The sequence below is a fragment of the Lutra lutra genome, chromosome 15 (assembly GCF_902655055.1).
Source record: "Lutra lutra chromosome 15, mLutLut1.2, whole genome shotgun sequence".
NCBI classification, from domain to species: Eukaryota; Metazoa; Chordata; class Mammalia; order Carnivora; family Mustelidae; genus Lutra; species Lutra lutra.
This window is the reverse complement of record NC_062292.1, coordinates 14,519,811-14,539,406: the sequence shown is the minus strand read 5'-3', so window position 1 is coordinate 14,539,406 and position 19,596 is coordinate 14,519,811. Positions and strand designations below refer to the sequence as shown.

At 47.2% G+C, this 19,596-nt stretch overlaps 1 protein-coding gene across 1 annotated transcript; it reads right to left on the bottom strand.

Annotated features, from left to right (window-relative positions):
• Positions 1-1,708: 1,708 nt before the first annotated feature.
• Positions 1,709-13,140, bottom strand: LOC125085550 (translation initiation factor IF-2-like). Its single transcript, XM_047704037.1, has 3 exons — positions 12,941-13,140; positions 2,599-3,213; positions 1,709-2,250 (listed from the first exon to the last, which is right to left on the bottom strand). Exons 1-3 carry the CDS (start codon positions 13,138-13,140, stop codon positions 1,905-1,907), a joined length of 1,161 nt encoding a protein of 386 aa, XP_047559993.1. The 3' UTR covers positions 1,709-1,904.
• Positions 13,141-19,596: the final 6,456 nt, after the last annotated feature.

Sequence of the window (19,596 nt, the reverse complement as noted above, 5' to 3'; positions counted from 1 at the left end):
GACATTTAAAAGGAAGGAGGGCAGGGAAGGAGGCGGGGGGGGGGGGGGGGGAACGGAGCCCAGGGACAGAAAAGATTCAGAATCTGGAAGGAAATGGCTTGAACTTTAGCCCACAAGTTATGTCAATTGCACCTAGCGCTAGGATGCACGTTTTGCACACTCTACGCCCCGGAACTAGCGGCAGGAAAAGTTCCCTGCGAACCCCAGGAACCCTTCTGTCACTCCCTGGGGAAGGCAGGCCTGAATGGAAGTCGGGGTAACCCGCTTGGCAGACAAGGAAGCTCCCCCCCCCACCCCCCACCCCACCCCCGCCAACGCAGCGGAGGCTCGCGGCTCGCCGCGCTCTGCCGCGGCAGTTCGCAGCCCGCATTAGGGCGCAGGAGCGAATGGTTGAAATAGGAGCGCGCGCGATGCTGGGCATGCGAGCTCGGTCCGCAGCCCAGCTCCGTGAGCTACGTACGCGGAGCCCTGTCCTGTCCCCTACCGTCGGGGCGACGTACAGGCCGGGCTCCTGGCAGCCTCTCTTGCCCAAGCTGCGGCGCGCTCTCAGGTCTTGGGCCGCCCAAGAGCAAGGCGTGAGGCCCGAGCCCCCTATCTCCGGCGACTCCCGGTTTGTTTTCTGATAGGGGAGAAGCGATCGGTCAGGTCGGAGCCGAGAAGTCGCCTAGATATTGGCTCCATCTCTGCAATCAGGGGCCAAGCCTAGGGTCAACCCCTTCCTCCGCCCATTGGCAACACAACCGCAATACCTTAAAAGTTAACACAAGTTCTGACCGGTCTTCCAACAAACCTCATCCATGCAGACTGCATTTACTTATTTATGGGAAGGGGATCTGCAGTGAGTTCTGGGTCAAACTCTTGCAGTTACCACTTAATGCATCTGGTTCTGGGTTAAACACACTTTGCTTCGACGTTTCTTCAGTGTATTTCCGCCCCCCTCCACCTGTCTTTCTTAAAGCCCTTAGATGAAGGAAGGAGGGAAGATGGCACATAAGAAATTCAAAACCTTACAAAGGACCGTCATCAGATCTTAAACAAATCAATTCTGGGAATTTCAACTGGATCCAGCATAGAGGCCAGTGTGAGCGTGGATTTCGAGAGAAAGATGCTGAGGATCCCTACCTGGACACACAAACACACACAAAACCATCCACTCTCCACCGCCACGGCCACCACCGCCACCACCCTGAAGAGGAGAAGAAAAAGAAAGAAAAACCAAGTCCAGGGTGCAGGCCGGCCTGCTTCCGGCTGTCGAAGGGCAGACTGACCGCCATTCTCTCATCCCCCACCCCCCTCTATCCCCTGTGCCCAGTGTGACTCCAAGCCCAACCTGGATCTGTTCTGAATTGGGGGGGGGGGGGGGGTAGAAATGCCACAAGATCAGTAGCAAGTAGCAGCTGCGGCGTTTCTCTCTTGGGAATCCCACTGCTTGAAGCCTCCCCAGTGATGTTTGTTTAACCAACAGCTTTCAAAGTAAACAGAGGCCAAGTGCTCCAAAGAAGTTGAAATATAACCCTTATAAGAATTAGGGGGCCGGAGTGCAGGCGGAAAAAGTAATTTTTTTTTTTTTAAGTAATAAAGCTTCCATTCCAAATAGGGGTCCACCACAATGCCTAAAGGAAACTAGAATTGTCATAAAAATATAAATTCATCGAAAGGATTCATTACAATCAAGTGACCTCCAAGAAAAGCACCCTTCGTCCACACACACACACACACACACACACACACACCTGTGGGGCTGGTTGTCCGTGAGGGAAGGGGCACACTACTAACTTGATTTTGGGGAAGTGGGCGAAAACAATCGAAGGGAGGTACATTCCCTGCCCGGGAGTAGAAAAGAGTAGGCTTGGAGCTCTGCGCCGCCAACCCTGGCTTTGCCTCAGGCACCGAACTTTCCAATATCAAGATATTAACAGATGGTGGTGAGCACATGGAGGGCTGTTACTTACATAATCCAGCCACTCCGCCCGGCCGCGCGGAGCCCGGCAAGGCGTCCTCCAGGCCGCGTGCGCGCCTCCCGAGGGGTGCTGTTGCCCCCCTCCCCCGAAATAACGTGCCTTTCTCCAACCCCGCCCGGATCTTTGGGGGCCAGGATTTGGGGAGGTCGTGCTTCCAGAAAAACTATTCGCATCGATCGGGTTGTGCTTTACCTTCTTCAGTCCACAGCAGTAACGAAGCTGGAGACCCAAGGGCAGAGGGAAGCGGAGGGGACGCTTTCGGGGAGACCCGGACGCTCTCCCTCGGGACCTGGGGGGACCAGGGAGTGGAATGTTCGCAATTTACACCCCTCCTTCTTTGGCTCAGATTAGCAGGTCTTTCCCAGTCCCTGAAATACAAAGGCAGGCTCGGGGCCGCAGCCGAGGGGGAGCGGGGTGGGGTGAGGGTGTGAGTGCGAGGGGACGCCTCTGCACGCGGGGGCGCAGTGGGCAAAGTTACGCGGAGCCGCCGGGCACCGCGACGCTCCCGAGCTTCTGCAGGGTTTCAGGCGCCGCCGGTCGCGCGCGGGGAGTCCCTTCAGGCTGTGCGGCCGCCCGCTGCCTTCGCGGCCCCCGCCGCCTCCCCCGCGGCCCGGTCCCTCCCGGTGTGCCTGTGTACCTCCGCCCGCGTGTCGGGGGACGCGTGTGTGTGCCGAGCCTCTCCCTGACGGCGCCTCCGGCCGCCGAAACCCGTGAGGAACACGCCTGCGTGGGTTGGAAAAGTTTCGGGTTGGGAGGGAAGCCTGGGAGTCGCCTCTCCTGGGCCCCCGCGGGAGCGGGGCTGCCCTGCCGGCGGCTTCCTCCCGGTCTCCTCCTCCCTCCCGGCCCTTCCTTCCTCGCCGCGGCCCCGCGCGAGGTGTCGCGGCCTCTCGGCCCGGGGTCCGCGAGCGCGAGATGCTGCGGCGGCGGCCGGGCGCTCCGAGCAGAGGGCACGCCCCTCCGGCCGGCTCGGGCCCTCGGGGGTCCCGCTCGCCCCGCCGGGTCCCCGCGGCTCTCGCCTCCTCCGGGGCCGCCGCGGGGCCGGAACCCTGCTCGACTGGCCCGCGCTGGGCGCACGCCGGGCGCAGAGGGCAGCCACCTGCTCCCCGCGCCGCGCGGGGCAGGGACCGTCGGACGCAGCCGGGCCGGAGCTGCCCCGCGGCCCAACCCCCGCGCCGCCCGCCGCCCGCCCCCCGCCTGTTGCTGCGGGGGCTGTTCCGGCGGCGGCGCGCCCAGACCCGGGGACGCGCTCCACCTGGGCCAGGGGGGCCTCTCCGGGGACCCAAGGAGGGGTGGGGGTTTTTGAAGGGATGGAAACCTCCCCTCCTGTCCACTCCCTTTCTTTTGTCAATTCATCTAAGGATATCTGGCCGTTACTCCAGCTTTTTTCTTTGGTCTTTCGACTCCAGGGTGTGAATTCCCAGGAGGTGCTCGATTTTGGGTGGTTTTGGGGGATTTGGGGTCATAGGATTTAAGTTATCCTTCCTGTCCATCTTACTGGGCCTCTATGCAGGAACGGGTAGAGATAGATAGGTGTAGGCCAGGCACAGAGAAGGAAGCTCCCAGTTTGGATTTATTTGGGGGAAGAGAGAGAGAAACTCTGGAAAGTTGCATTTTGTTTAAATTAGAGCAAGACAAAGTTGAAAGCCAGATTTCTCTTAATTTTTCTGGTGATATTTCTTTTATGAAGTATCTAAGTGTCTGTTTGTCATCATTTTAAGATCAAAAGGAAAATCCATATGCTGCAGAGTTTTTCAAAATTGCTATTTAAATATGTTTTAAATGTTTTATCCAACGTGGAGATGGCTGCTCAGAGGCAAGACCGGTGACAGGGATAGCGGGTTGGTTTGATGTGGAGCAGCGGTTCCGAAGAGTAGAAAGTAATCAAGAATCACCAAGGGAGCTTTTCAAAAAACAAAGATTTCTGGGCCCATCCCGGCTAGGCAATCAGTGGGAGGACCTGGGCATCTGGGGGGTCATGCTGTGTTTCCAATTACTGCTCAATTACTGATTCTGCAACCTTAGGTGTGTTACTTAATCTATCTGAGCCTCAGTTCTTTTCATCTGTTAAGTGGGGATAATATACAGCTTACAGAGTTATAGAGAGTAAAATTGTTCAGCATATGACTGGTGCTAAGGGAACCTATTTTCTCTACAAGTGTGTGCTCTGCACACATGCACTGATCTCACTGATCTATTCTCCTTTTATACAGAACCCGCCCCCCCAATATTTTGATGAAGCTAACTGGAGGGTCATTTGATAGGTACACATAGGCACATTTTAGCATATGCTTAGCTGCAACTTTGAGCCATATCTGTGTACACCTCTCACCTTTTAGGGCATAAACAGTAGAATTAGTACATGTTTGGAAGCTAGGCTCTCTGCTCTTGGACTTAGACCTGTCCATCCTGGCAGACAGGAATCATTCAGTGATCTGAAGTCTGCTCCTCTCACTTTCCCTGCTTTATAGATAGCAGATGTTTCCTACGGAAGCTGCCCATCAGACCAATGAAACCACAAGACAAAAAGTTCTCTTCAAGAAGGGAACAACAAGAAGGAAAAAAAGGTCAACAATCCTAGGTAAAAAAAAGACAAATGTGTATCATCTATGGTATGTTTTTACATGTCTGATGAACAATTCCCCCAAATCTGTGTAAGGTAAACTACAACCCTTCCTGAAATTATTTTCAAACCAATGAACACAAGCACATCCCAACATCCTTACGAGGGGACCCAGCCAAAGATTGCTGCAAGAAGGCAAAGAAAGATAGGCGGGAAGATGTCAGCCCAGGCTGTGTTTCTGCAGTAGTGTGAGAGGAAGAAAGCCAGAGAAGGGGAATGGGCTGAATGAGCAGAGAAACATCAAGAAGGGTGACAGTTTTAGAACTGGAGAAGGCTGTGAGTAGCTAATTATACATCCCCAAAAAGGTATTTGCCGGTACCCTCCAAAAGCTTGAGATAAGTAATCAGGGTGTTTCCTGGGCTGGGATAAGGGACAGATGGCCAGCTTGGGGCATCTGTGGGCCCAGTCCCTAGTGAATGACCCCAGGGGTTGGGAGGAGGCACTCTCTGAATGACAGGGAGTTCAAGCATCACCCCTAGATGCCTGTCTTCCTAAGGTTTGTGGATATCTCTGGGCAAATGTGGAAGATTCGTGCTCTCTGGGCCTCAGGGAAATGGCTGTGACTCTAGGGGACAAAACAAAGAACCTCAAGACAACCACAGAGAAACACACATCTGGGGCCAAGCTGCAGGGAGGCAGGTGACACTGACTTCTTACTCCCTGGGTAGAAGGAGTCCTTTGGCCTGTACTTGAGATCCTGGTGGAGAGGTGGGGGGAGGAGGGGGCAAGGGGCAGAGGCTGAGGGGGTATAGTGTTGGGTGATGGGCAGAGTTTGGAGGGGTGGGTGGGGGAAAGAGGGTGGGAGGGGGGTGGTCGGGGGTGAGGAGAGAAGGTAGGTGTATGCACTGCAGAGCCCAAGTTGGAGAGGTCCTGGGGTTCAAGGGAGTGGAGTTAAGGGGAGAGAGCAGCCGGTGGGAGTGGGGGGAGCCTGAGACTGGAAAGAGGCAAGGAGCACCAGTTCCCCTGCAAGGCGGCTCACTGAGGCCTGAATGGTGCATGGAAGTGTGTCTGGAGGGCTGAAGGGGAGGCAGCAGAAAAGGTCTGGAGGCCAAGTGTGACCTTTGCTCAAGGGAGGATGAAAGGTACAGCGACTAGGCTTCCTCAGGCCCTCACTAGTCCACTGAAACTTAGGAACCCCCTGGCTGGCTTGCCAGGGAAGCCCTGGGACCCTGCTTCAAGGCTGACTCAGGCCGGGTACTGCACCCTGGGGCCTCCCCTTGGGGGTGTGGCAGCTGGCAGGTGCACAGTGGGGGGGAACCCTGCTCCCTGCTCCCTTTTCCCTCTGTAGGCACAGCCCTTTGCCCCCAGCAGGACCTCCCTTCCTGGGCCTCCATTCCTACTATAGGCCTAGTGTTGCTCCCCCCACCCCAGGTCCGAGAAAATGGAATAACACAATTCAACAGACAGCTGATGTTCACAACGCCTTGCTAAGGACGGCAGTTGGGGGAGCAGAGTTTGGGGTTTGGGGTGTTAATCCACATGGGTGGATAGTTCTATGTTTGAATCAGTTCGGTTTCTGAAATTTAGGAGCACGAGTCTAGAAGATTCTGGATGAGGGGCAAAAGTGTCCACACCTCCTCCTCTCTGTATCCCATGGTGTTTGAGTGAGAATTCAGAAAGAGGCAAATAGACGTTGTAATAAGCAATGATGGATAATTCAGCATTTCTAGAGCACTTCCAGTGTTATAACTGGGCCAGAGTCTCTACACCATACTGCCATTTTTAAATTCTAAAATCCCGTCGATGGTGAGACACACTCTCAATTTAAAGATGGCCTTTGAGAGAAAAAATAAAACACGATGACCTGAAATGTACCAGGGATTGTAAGACACACTGATTTCAGGAACATAATACAGTAAGAAAAAGTGAAACTTAGAAGGGAAGAAACAAAGTATATTAAGTGTAGTTCTCTCAAGGGCCCTGCTAAGAATTATCCCCACTGTACGGATGAATAGACTGAGGCTGGGGAAGTTTTCACCACTTGCTCAAGGCCACAAAGTCGGCAATTTGCAGTCAGAATTAGCACCCAGGTTTGCCTGCGGTCAGAGCTGGAACAGTTTCTCCCAGGGCACATAACCTCAGCAAGACTGGGCTTTGTCAGCTTTTTCTAGCCCCAGTTCCACATCTCGACCCTTTTACCATCAACGCCCCCTCCCCCACCCTCTAAGCTATGGAGATTTCCATGAGCAGCAAGTAATTCAGTGGGGAGAAAAGGTACAAAATAGTCAAATGACATTCTTCAGATTCAAATAGAGTCTTTAAAAGGGTAAAAACCATGCATGCCAGGTTTTGCCTTGCACTGCAGGAAGTCGATGAATTCAAGGATCCCTGTATTGCTGAAAATAGAATTGTAAAAAATAAAAGGGGTGGGGGGAGAAAGTGAACGAAACTAATCCTATTAAACGTGGTAGCATGTTTTTGTGGCACGCAGGGAGAGATTAAGCACAGGAAAGGGGATAAGTACTGCTTCAGTTTCACTAAACTAATGTGACAACTTGTCATTGGAAATCTTTGCAGCTTGTTAGTAGATGACTAGCTGATTCAGAAGTGTTTTCTATCATTCCCTTTGTGTCTCCCGTGAGGTTTTTTTTTTTTTAATTTTCTTTCTTTTCCTGTTTCTTTCTTACCCACGCTGCTCTATTTTGCTTTTTAATCCTTCGTGTCTCCTTCAAGTCAAAACATTTAGCTTGCTCTAATCAAGATTTGGTTTTGAAGATGCCCTTTGACCTCCAGGGGCCCAGAGAAGCCCCTGAGGGGGACTGCCCACCATCCCCAGCCCAGGGTAGGTCAGTCTTGTGGGTGGAAAATGCAGGCTTCCGGGGCAACACTCTCATTTCGAAGATTTTATTTTTCAACCGTCCTCCCCCTCTCCACTTTCTCCTCTAGTTCTTGTTTTAACCTTGTATCCTCTCTCGTTTGCCTTTCATTTCCAGGCTTCTGATTTTTTTCTTTCTTTTTCTTTCCTTTTCTCTGCTCTTTTCTAACTTTCTTCCCTCACCTGCTCGCTTTCTCCCTTTCTTAGGACTTCTTTTCCCTTTTCAACACACCCCAATAACTCTCTTATTCGAGAGATCGAATCAAACAGATAAGACTGTAGGATTCATAGAGGAAAGTTGTGAATCCTTCACCGTGGTTTCCACATCGAAGTAACTGCTGCTCGAGGGGGCAGTGTCCTGGGGAGGAGGGTATCCAGGGCCCATCCCAGATGGGGAACAAAAGGCTGATCTCAATCGAAAGGAAGCAAGAATTTTAGGCTCGGTCTCTGCCTTTCCAAAGCAGGTGTTTAGCATGTTTGGAAATGTGGCTGACCGGCCCTCTCTTTCTTGCTTTGGCATGGCTCTCTCCCACCTTCCTCCTCCCTCCCCCGCTCCAACTTTCCCCACTGGCTTACCACCAGAGGCGAGATGTTGAGTCAATGGAAAAACAACATTCGCCAACATTAAAGGGAGACTGTTTGGAAAAGGAAGGCCCTGCTGAGGTGCAGAGGAAGTCTGTGCATTAACACGGGCCACCTCTTATCTGGGGCAGCTGGGCCCGAGCTGCCTGGGCTGATCCCCTGGCTTTGCCAAGAGGCCTTCAGCAGAGAGGACAGGCCGCCTTGCAGGCTGGGGGGCTGATCCTCATCCAGGACCTGAGCATCCCAGCATTTTAGAGACAAAAAGGCCTTGCTTTTCTCCCAGAGGCTTCATGGGGAAACCTGTCCCAATAAGCAAAGTCTTGCAAAAAAAATAAATAAATAATAATAATAATAAAATAAAAGGCAGCAGTTCTCAGGGCTTTGGTCCCTGGACTTAGACCCAAGCCCTCTCGTTTCCAGTCCTTTCCAAGACTCCCAAGCACTGTAAGGACTGGCCATTCTGATCTGAATGTGATTTATGGGGAAAAACAAGCAAAAGTGACCCAAAGGAGAATTAAGAAAGAAACAACAACAAACATACAAAAACACGTGGGTAAGCGGGTAAGGGCGCACTGGCTCTAAATTGCTTACCGTTAAGTCTTGAGCCAGGTCCCGATGGAAAGATAAGGGCAATCCTTAATCAGTCAATAATTAACCGAAGCTCCATTAATGGTCCAGTCAACCAAATCCTGCTGACACCTTCAGAACCCTGCTTCAGTGGGAGGGGTTAGGTGGAAGCTTTTGACAGACCCCGCTCATGGATCACATCAAGAGGGGTAAAGTTATGCCTGGACCTGCCGGAGAAATCTTTTGGTTAATTTCTGCAGATTTCACTTTTCACTCCCCCCATCTCTCCACCAGGATCTCAAGCACAGGCCACAGTGCTCCTTCTGTGTTGTGCATAAAACAGTCTGGAGATCCATTCTGGTTCCAGGTCAGTTTGAAGCAAATCCCAGATGTGATCTGCTCGTGGCTACCCCAGTTTTCCTAGAGGACCATATCTTTTCTTCCCTGCTTTGCTCATCATAGTAATTTGCTCATTTTTGTAGTTTATTTCCAGTGTCTGTAGGTATTTCTATTCTTAGTTTCTCAATGTCCACATCTCTTCAATTTGTGATAAAAGCAGAAACGCTTCTGAAGTGATCAGCAACCAGATAGCCCTACCAAAGCATGAAAATAATTTTCGAGTTTTAAATAAGTAGACGATGAAAAGACTAATAAATATCGATTTTTGTCTTTCTGGTAGATCATGTTCTTTTCACTTCCGACAGACACAGATTTTTAGGAGAGGCTTAAGTCGTAAATGGTTTTTTTTTTAAGCTTTTATTTATTTATTCGACAGACAGAGATCACAAGTAGGCAAAGAGGCAGGCGGGGGCCGGGGGTGGGGTGCGGGTGGACGCAGGGTCCCTGCTGAGCAGAAAGCCTGATCATGACCTGAGCTGAAAGCAGAGGCCTTAACCCACTGAACTACCCAGGCACCCCCGTAAATGGTTTTTAATTTCATTTTTTTGTTTTGCTTTGCTTTGTTCTATACAACATCTAGTGTGTTATGATACACTTTTAGTTACACTATTAGATGAGAAAAAATCAGTGTATTAAGTGTGGTTTGAATTTTTCCTAAAGTTAAGCTGTAGGTTATGACTGGGTGCCAGTCCTTGAAGTTTTCTCCTAATTTTGTCTATTCAAGCCATTTAAGAAATCTGTTCTTTTAAACATGGTGAGGGGGGGTGGGGTATAAGAATGTGGCTTGATAATGAATCCATCTCCATCCCAAAAATAACAAAAACTGAATGTTTGGCTACTAAGGTATCAGTGATGTTATTCCTACATTGTCAAAGATGGTTCATCCATTTACACTTCTGTTGGTTCCCCGGCTCAGCCTCTGTCATCACCAACACATCATTCTCCTCTCCTAATAGAACTCAGTAGTCTGGGTGCTCAATTAATCGTTGGCTGCTTGGGGGAGTTGCCAATGAGTGGAAATTCTGCCAATGATCTGTGACACCCTTTTCAACAAACATTAATTGAATGACATTTCTTTTTTCCCCAAACCATCCATCTGTCCTTTCTTATGCAACTTCTGAGTTTCAAAAGGGTAGAAGGCAAGCTTTCTTTTGGTCACACATTTGGCCCAAGAGGGCAATCTATGAATTTAAAAAAACATAAGCAAACTACAGCCTTATAAATAAGCTTATGAGATTCATCTTTTTTTTTTTTTTAAGATTTTATTTATTTATTTGACAGACAGAGATCACAAGTAGGCAGAGAGACAGGCAGAGAGAGAAAGGGAAGCAGGCTTTCCGCTTAGCAGAGAGCCCAATGTGGGGCTTGATCCCAGGACCTGCTGAAGACAGAGGCTTAACCCACTGAGCCACCCAGGCACCCCCAAGACTCATCATCTTGAAGCAACATGTTAAATATAAAACCAGTTAGACCCAGCCTTTTTTCTGTTTGCCTATTAAAATTTCTTGCTCTCATGAAGGCAGTTAGTAAATGGCTAGATTCAATGTTGCTGTGATCATTTGGGGGTACAAGTGGGAATGGGAAAGGTAAGAAGAAAAACAGATTTTTTTTTTCAAAACTAGTCACTAAATTTGTAGGTAAACAAATCTAGGACCCAGTTTTCTTGGGGTTTCTGTTAACTTTTGATTGTTTTATAATATGGTAAAGTATTATCTTGCCTGTAAGAATGCTGTTAAGTGAAGCAGAGGACATAAATCAAGTTGCTGTGTGGTCATGTTGCTTGGATATTAAAATGAGATTTTAAAGAATGAAACTGGAGTCTATTTTTCAACAGGTGGAAAGGCATTTATAATTACACTAATAATTTTTGCGTATCATATTAATGAAGATAGGGAGACATAGACCTTGACATCGGCATGTTGAGTTACATTCACTGTGAACAAAAATGTTGTTTACCCCTCGAGAATTTCTTAAGAAAAAGAAAAATCAATCTCCATCAATGAGCAATATTTTTCTCCCCAAGGGATATTGATTTGAACATTGACTTCACAATGGGTGAGTTATTTCCCTCAGACCCCCTATTATGAATTGTTCGGTGACATGTCTTTTATGAGCTAATAAACATGTTGTTTCTAGTGTAGCAATCTCGTCGCAGAGATTCCAACTTCTGAGTTGTGATTGGTTGGGAATAGTTCAGCTTTTGTATGTGAAGTATTTCTACAGTGTATATTCCAAGTTTAAAAAGCAATATCTCGGGCGCCTAGGTGGCTCAGTGGTTAAAGCCTCTCTGCCTTCGGCTCAGGTCATGATCTCAGGGTCCTGGGATCGAGTCCCGCATCGGGCTCTCTGCTCAGCAGGGAGCCTGCCTCCTCCTGTCTCTCTCTGCCTGCCTCTCTGCCTACTTGTGATCTGTCAAATTAAAAAAAAAAAAAAAAAAGCAATATCTCTCTTCTTCCTTTTTAAATGAAATACAGCTCTTTCTATACTTCTGAGGGAAAAATCAGGGGGCAGTGAATAATTCCCTTTGCTGTTTGCTCCTCCACCACGTGTCCTCTCAGCTTGTGCGTGGACCCATGACTCCTGTGTAGTCATACACATGTCTTCATGATTCCCTTTTCTCTCTTTATGTCATGGCACAATATTGGCATCTCTAATTTTGAAAATAAACCAGATTTTCAATTTACCAGAGAAACCAGTTCGTAAAGGACCACTGTGGTGGGTGGAAGCAGAGGAAAGTATAGGTGGTGTTGAATTTTTGTCAACATGAATGCTCATTCTTCAATTTATCTGTTAGGATGTGTGTATAATGTATTTTCTTAATGAGCTTCTTAAAGGGCGAATTTAGAATTTATATGAGATCGCCTTTGGGTTTATTCATCCATCCATTTATTCTTGAACAAATATTAATTTACCGCCACATCCTGTGCCAAACACCGTGCTCAGCATTGATGATAATGATACGTAAGACCGATCTGAGGCAGTCACAGGGTGGCTGGGAAGACATTAGGTCAGAGAGTTATGAATACATGTTGACACGAAACACTTTAGGAGCCCCGAAGCTTAGCTTCAGGGAAGCTGGGAGTATCAAGGAAGCCTTCAGGGAGAAGGTGAGCATAAGCCCAGTTAATTAATCAGACCACGGGCTGAGGAGAGGAACAGAAGTGTGTTCCCCGTTACACCATGAGAGAAATCTTAAGCAAGTCGCCATACCTCTCTTAGCCTTAGTTTCCTTGTCTGCCAACTGGGCGTAATAATACTTGCTTTATGAGATTGTTGTGGAGATTAAATGAGAATGCGTGAAAAGCTTCAACACTGTGCACAAAGTAGGCACTCCATAAACGTTTGCGGCAGAGCTATAAGGAAATGATGTCACAACGCACTCTAATATTAATCCAACAAATATTTATTGGGCACCAATTGGGTGTGTCACGTCCTGGCGCTGGGTCCCAGGTGAGACACCATGATGATGGAGGGAGGGATGGGATGGCAGGCAGCGCGTGCGTGTCACTGAGGAGACACACTGCTTCTGTGCTTTGCGACCTGGACGTGGGCTCTTGCTGCGGGGTTCAGAGGCCCCAGGGGATGCCTGGAGGAGGAAGAGGAGCCAACCTTTGTCCTGCCAGACAAGGAAGGGCCAGATGTGGCTGTGGTGGCCTCAACACAGGCAAAGGACAGGCAGACTTGTTCTTGTGTGGTTCCTTAGTTTCCTTTAGTTTTCTTGGGTGCTCACTGGCTTTCTGTAGCTAGATTACAGTCCCTTAAAAGCCAAAACAAACCAAATCAAGACCCCCATCTGTTAGCTGTGGCCTGTTATAATGTGGCACCTCTGGTATACACCCAGTAGACATGACTAGGTCTTCATACTTCCCTCTTCTAAGCATGCTGAAAATTCCAGTTGTTTCTTATGCCCAGTCAGTTTCAGAGGGCTCAGATTTAAATGCTTGCTTTTGTGCTTATTAAAGAGATTCATGAATTGGGAATTGTGATCATGTCACTGCCTAAAACTCTTCGCACTGCTCTTAGGATAAAGTCCAAAATCCTGAATGTGCCTGACAAGACTCTGCATAATCTGGCTCCTGTCCTGGGCTCCAGCCTCAACTCCTGGAACTGCCCGTCCTCTTCGCGTCTCCGCGTCCCTGGCCTTACTCCTGCTACTTCCCTGCCCGCCAGCGCCCTTATACAGGCGGCTGCCCATGCGCGTGCGCACAAGGTCTCCCCAACCCTTCCTCCGGACGGACTCCCCACCTTAGGGGCCCACTTCAAAGTATTTGCTCAGGAAGGGCCTCCCTCATTTCCTAGGTTAGACACTTGAATGATACAGGCTCATATCAGCTAGAGTTTTCTTTTATTCTACTCACCATAATTGCAATAAATTATTACAACGTAACCTTAATTCATCCAACAAATATTCTTTGAGCCCTTGATGTGGCCTCAATGTCGGGAATGCCACACAGAAAGACAGAGTCTCTGTTCGTGGAGCTCATGAGCCGAGGCAGTGAGTGAGAGGTGCCTACAGATGGGGTATGGTGTCAGGCTGTGATGAAAACTCTGGAAAATAGTTAAGCTGAAGGTAAGTTGGGAAGGATAAGAGGGCAAGCTTCTGGCTGTCCTGTTCAGTGCAGAATTCCCAATGCCCAACACAATGTCCGGCATCTAGAAAGTACCTGACAAAGAATTGCTAAATGAAAATCAGGTTGGTTCCAGTAGACCGGAAGGAGTGAAGGGCTGAAGAAGGCTAATAGAGCCATGCTTGCTTCTCTCCAAGTTCCCTGACTGTGTCTGGGACGATGTCTTCTTGCTCGTTCACCCTGCTTTTGTTAGGAATCCATGTCAAACCTAACTCCCTGTGGAAGTTGACTATAATCACACCTTTGGGGTGGTAACATTGCACATGTTCTTTCTTAATTGCCACGGGCAAAATAGCAACTGGTTGGTGAATGAAATGTTTAGGCTTTGAAGAATTGATGTTCTAATCGGTTTCTATTTATGCCAATGATCAACTATTTCTCAGAGAGGAGGAGGGTGATTTTTTTTTTCTGTGATCTCTGTGCGTCTAAGTGACTAATGAAGTCAATCTGGGCTTGGCAGATTTTGCCACAACTTGGACAGACGTGGCACTCATGATGGTGTGTTACTTCTCAGCTTGCTGGTTCCCTTGTTCCCATTGCAATGATCTCATTTTTGGCATTTTCCTTTCACAGCGTTATCTTCCCATTTTGCACGATGCTGCCGTGGGGCTCAGGCTTAAGGCAAGGCCTGCCACTTTTCTTTCAACCAACCCTGTCTTAAAGACTATTCTGAAGACCAAACCTATTCCCTTAGCTTTATTTTGTTTTAATTTGGGTGGAATGGGGGTGGGGGTGGGGAATTCATGCTCTCACAGTTTTTTTTTCTCTACTTTGGAAAGAACTGGACCTTGGGTCTCAGTGTGACTTGAGAGTCAGACTAATTGGGTCCATTCTCTTGTCTTGGTTTAAAAAAAAAAAAATTGCACAGCAGAAAGGAAGTGCATGATCGGGATGGTTCCCGTTCTCTTCTGTGGACCCTAGCACACCTTTGCTATGGTGCGGTCACCTGGCTCCACTTCTCCCATATAAAGCAGTGTCTTTCCCTGCCCCGGGACCCTTTCTGGTTCTGCACCTTTATATAAAGGAGCCCATTGCTTTGTTTGTATCACTCTTTTGACAGAAAAAAACCCAAAGTCCATTCTCTAAGTTCATTTTGGGTCCAGTCCCCACTGTTTTCGTTTGTCCCACCCCTTTCTCTCTGTGTATCACACTGTTTATCTCCACAACCAGATCCCAGACTCCCCAACAGAGAATCACATAGTTTCTATCTACCATTAACTAGCTCCCCAACCACCCCGTGCTCTAACCAGAGGTCTTCTGGTAGTTACTGCTCAGGGCTTTGACGGGGGAGAAAGATTGGAAAGAAAAGACTCTATTCCCAGCTTCGCACTGTTTCCTTTAAGCTCACCAGTTTGTAATTATATATTTACTTATCTTTCTACGTATTGACTGCGCTCCCTTCCCTCAAGCTCTAAGCCTCATAAAGGCTAGAAAACGTGTCTGCTTTGTTGACCAAGGTATGCCTGATGCTGGCCAGAGCAAACATGTGTAGTGAATCTCGGTGGAGTGAATATAGAGGAGAGGAGCTTATTCAGGGCGGATTTTCACTTACCCTAAAGAAGTGAAATGAGAGCAAACTTTGGTGGTTTTGTTGAACTGTGGGCAAATTGGTATGGACGGAGAAATTCAATGAACTGTATTCAATAATTTTTGTTCCTGGGCTAGAATCATGAGACTAAGACCCGGAATTCTTGGTCCCACCTCTTTTGGGGCATTAAAAACCAAAACCAAAAACAAAAACACCAAGCCCAAACCTTGGCATATTATACCACCCAGATATTTTTCTTTGTCTCAAAGAAGGCTCAGCTGAACGGCAGATTCCTGACCTAGCGCAACAATCACAAACTCCGAAAACCTCAGCTGCCCCAGATGATGTCACAAAACCCTTAAGAATGCTCACTGCTGAGTTGGGCACAGGTCCAGCAAACACAATTCTTCCTGCCAGTTATTCAGGGTCTTTGACAGATTAGGTGGTCTTTTTTCTTCTTCTGCTGCTTTTTTTTTTTTTTTTTCCTCCAACCTCTTAAAAGGCGGTTCAGTTTACCTCTAAGCAAGACATTAGCTCTGGCTGCCCCAAATAACATTTTAATTGAAGTTTCAGTCCAAACAAATGCCCAGCCTCTTTATTAACCCCAACAGTGTAATTTTTCAACCTAAGACTGATTCAGGGGGAAACTGTCTCACTTAAACGGCTACGCACTGGGACATGGCATTTTCCCTCAACCAGTCTCTTTTCTGACCTTGATTTGAACCTTAATCTCTTCTAACGATGTTTTCTTTATTAGCTGCTCACAGCCGCGGCACAAGACTAATTTTCCTGTTTTTAGATTCTCAGTTTACAGAGGTATTTCACTCCCCTTTTTGCCCCCAAAAGTCACCAAGATTTCATGGACCTCTTTGGGAAAGGGAAGGGAATACCTATTTTGCACATTTGTTGTCTTTTTTTTTTTTCGTAGTAATTTAAATAGCTGCTTTGCAAAACGTTCTGTAGAATTTTAGACTGTATTTTTGAGGTACATTCAAGTTTAGGTACAAAGAAATCATACTCTGAATTGTCAGAAAAACCTGAAAAAAAAACAAAACCTTTTAAATGATTACAGAAGATTTTTCGTCAATAGCCTGGTCCACACTTATAAAGTGAAAACTAAGGCTATTATCTGAGTAATTCAGGCAAAACCAATATGTTTTTATTAGAGACCTCTAATCTTTTGGGGGAGATCTGAATTATCCAGGTAATTGCTGCAATTCCTTTCTTCATTTTTATGCTTAAACATAATCAATGAGTACTGACAGAGAAAAATCATTTTCCTTCGTTACACCTTCCCATTATTTGATATTGGTAAAATGATCTGAATTAAAAAGAAAAAAAAGCGCACCCTTTTCAGTAAAAATGAAAAAAAAAGTGTTTCTCTATTTGGAGTATACCTTAATATAGCAGAACTATGTCGGTAGAAAAACAGTGCTTATGATCATGTGCTCAATTAGATTTATTATAGGTTTTTGTACTTTTTGGCATTAGCGTGAAAGCATTTGGTTATTATTTTTTATAACCTAATTGGAGGCTTTGTATCTAGTTATCCCTCCGTTCTCAGCTTAATACAATAGTTTGTTGATTGCAAAAATTACATTCTGTGACTTTAAAGTCCTAGAACTAGGATTGCCATTGAAAGTTGGGGATTCAGCCTGGTGTTCGGAGGGCAGCGACCATGTGCCCTCTGGGTGAGAGGAGGTAGGCAGCTGGGAACAATTGTCTGTCCCCCGCGGTGTTCAGTGGCATTAGCAGCGTGTTGGCATGATAAACTTTGCCTTCATTTCGCTGGCTCAAACAATTAGTGGGATTGAATCAGAGTTCTACTAGATCATAGTTTATTATATGTTATTAAATTCCATTATTTAAGAAGTTGCTGCTATGATTATAAAACTTCCCAACGTATCCTGCAAAGCCCTCATCTCCATTTCTGGTGCATTTCCTTTTTCATTTATCTTTGGCTTCTTTGATGGACAAGTTTTTTTTTTTTGTTTTTTTTTGTTTTTTTTTTTTTGCTTTCCCCTTTGTACTTATTTAAAGAGCTAAGAGCTAATTTGAAAATACATCTACGAAAGGACAACAAAAATGAGATGTGAAAAAAAAAACTGGATGAAGATTCTTAATTAGTCCATTATTTGACACGCACGATTTAACATGGTATGCTTAGCATTGTGCATTCCCCAAAAGAACAAGGCTCTTTTTTTTTTTTATCCCAAACTTTAACTCCCTCTCATTCATTATATCCCTTCTTGTCACTTTCCATTAGCTGATCATGACATCCTTTGCTGGAAGGGCGAGCAAGCAGATTACTTCCAAACTGGTGTAAGTGACACTCAAAAGACTGGCCTAAAGGGGGTTCTGTGGTGGCAACCAGCTCCTCAGCCCCTGGAGTTGGAGAATGTCATTTCAATAATATATTGGAGTCCATTGTCACATCATTTCTGTAGCAACTTGGCAACGTCCCAGAAGTGGCAGGAGCGGGTCTTGTACTGTAAGGGAATCTGATGTTATCACTGTCGCTGATGATAGTAATAATACAGTGGAATAGTATAGTAATTTAATTATTAATAATAATTGTTATTATTAATAGTATGTGCTATTAATAATATATAGTAATATTATTAATAGTGTAGTATGAGAATAAATAATAATTATTATTATTTTTGTAATATATTGAGCCAATCCAGTCCTTCTAACTAGCATCTTGCATTTTACAGATGAGGAAACTGAGGACTGGTTAAATAAATTGTCCATGGTCACACAGCTGATAAGTAGCAGAGCTAGGGTTTTAAGTGAGTTCTGGCAGACTCCCAGCCATGCCTCTTTCTGTTAAAGCAGGTTATGCATAAAACACCAGCTTTTAGGAGACTTCACTGTGTCTCCCTAATTTTGTTGCAACTAAAAAGTAACCTGTCACTGGGCCCTTCTGAGTCAGGGTGGGGGATGACCCTGACTCAGTGGGGGGCACCAAACACACATGATGGAATGGTACTAAGGAAAGAGGGGCAGAATCTGATCAGGTCAGCCCTGGAGATGCAAACTGCTCCCAGCTCATCACCCCTGCCCACCCCACCCCACCCCCCGCACCCCAGCACCCTTCTCCTCCCCTCAAAGGTCCAACCTTGGGAATCACCCTTGGCCTTGGAAGGGCATCGGCCTAGGAAGAGCTGAACGGTTGCAGATAAAAGGTGTATCCCGGTCACAGACAGCGATGAAATCTGATCCCAACAGCCCCGGGACCAGTCCTGGCTGCCACTCAGACCCTCGAGCCAGCTTCCGGCCTCATAGGCTCCTCTGTCCCTGAGAACACAAGTTTTCTTCATTAACCAAATTTTAGCTTCTTTCCCTCACATGAGGCACGCTTTAGCTTCTTGTCCCAGTAATCTTTGAAATATTTTTATCGTAGAGAATAGAGAAATACAGAGCAGTATGTGAAGTAAACGTTGCCTGTCATTTGACAACCAGGAGAAAATTCATAGTCCGGGATATGTATCTTTCCTGTTTGGGCTATACGTACAGGCTAGGCCCCCAAAACGGGGTGGGGATAGGATGGACTCTGAAATCGGACCACCCATCTTTAAATGTAGAGCCTGCCACCAGCGGTGTGACCCTACTTCCCTGGATCCCAGTCTTCTCAGACGTAAAGGACCTGCCTCAGAGAGCTGCTGTGCCAGTGATCTCACGGGTGAGAAGCGGCTGCCCCATGGGAATCACGTCCTGCCTCTAGTTACCATCTCATAAGCGCTGGTCAGTGATCTTGTCTTACCAGCTCTTTCTTTCTTTCTTTCTTTTCTTTTTTTAAAGATTTTATTTATTTATTTTACAGATATCACAAGTAGGCAGAGAGGCAGGTGGGTGGGGGGGAAGCAGGCTCCCTGCTGAGCAGAGACCTCCCCCCCCTGCCCTGATGCGGGGCTTGATCCCAGGACCCTGAGATTATGACCTGAGCCCAAGGCAGAGGCTCAACCCACTGAGCCACCCAGGTGCCCCTAACTGGCTCTTTCTGACCATGCTCCAGGCTCCTTAAATCCAAACCCATATTTAACTTCATCCTCAGCCATGATTCCGTCCCTTCTCAGTCCATGTGCTGTGATCTGCTTCCCCCCTACACCTCACTGGTGATTTTCCAGGTCTCAGCTCCTGCCCTGGTAACCATAACTCTGAAGTAAGCGCGGACAGCATCTTCTTTCCATGCCCGTGTGATGGACGCATTTCTGCCTGGATGCCCCGCTCACCCTGCCTGAAACCCAGGCGAAGCCTGAGCACCGCCCTCCTTGATCTCAGCGGGCTGGAAGGCCTTGAAATGAGCGCAGGTGGAGGCAAGAGCAGGAATTTGTGGTTGTGAAGACAGCAGCAGCATCAACCCACAATTCTGGGGCCGCTGGAATGTCAGTGAAAAACTAGCTTCCAGGTACATAGATGTACGCAATACCAAAGCGAGTGTATTTGTTTAAATCACTTTAAATGTAAAAGAAGAAGGTAATTATGAGTGATT

Excerpts from the sequence above, each read along its gene's own strand:
- LOC125085550 (XM_047704037.1), bottom strand. The coding sequence starts at position 13,140 with ATGGGCAGCCGCCTGTATAAGGGCGCTGGCGGGCAGGGAAGTAGCAGG. Across the intron at positions 3,214-12,940 it reads AGTGCGAAGAGTTTTAGGCA|GTGGAGCGCGTCCCCGGGTC; the intron begins GTGACATGATCA and ends CCCCTGGCCCAG. Across the intron at positions 2,251-2,598 it reads CCCCCGACACGCGGGCGGAG|GTCCCGAGGGAGAGCGTCCG; the intron begins GTACACAGGCAC and ends TGGTCCCCCCAG.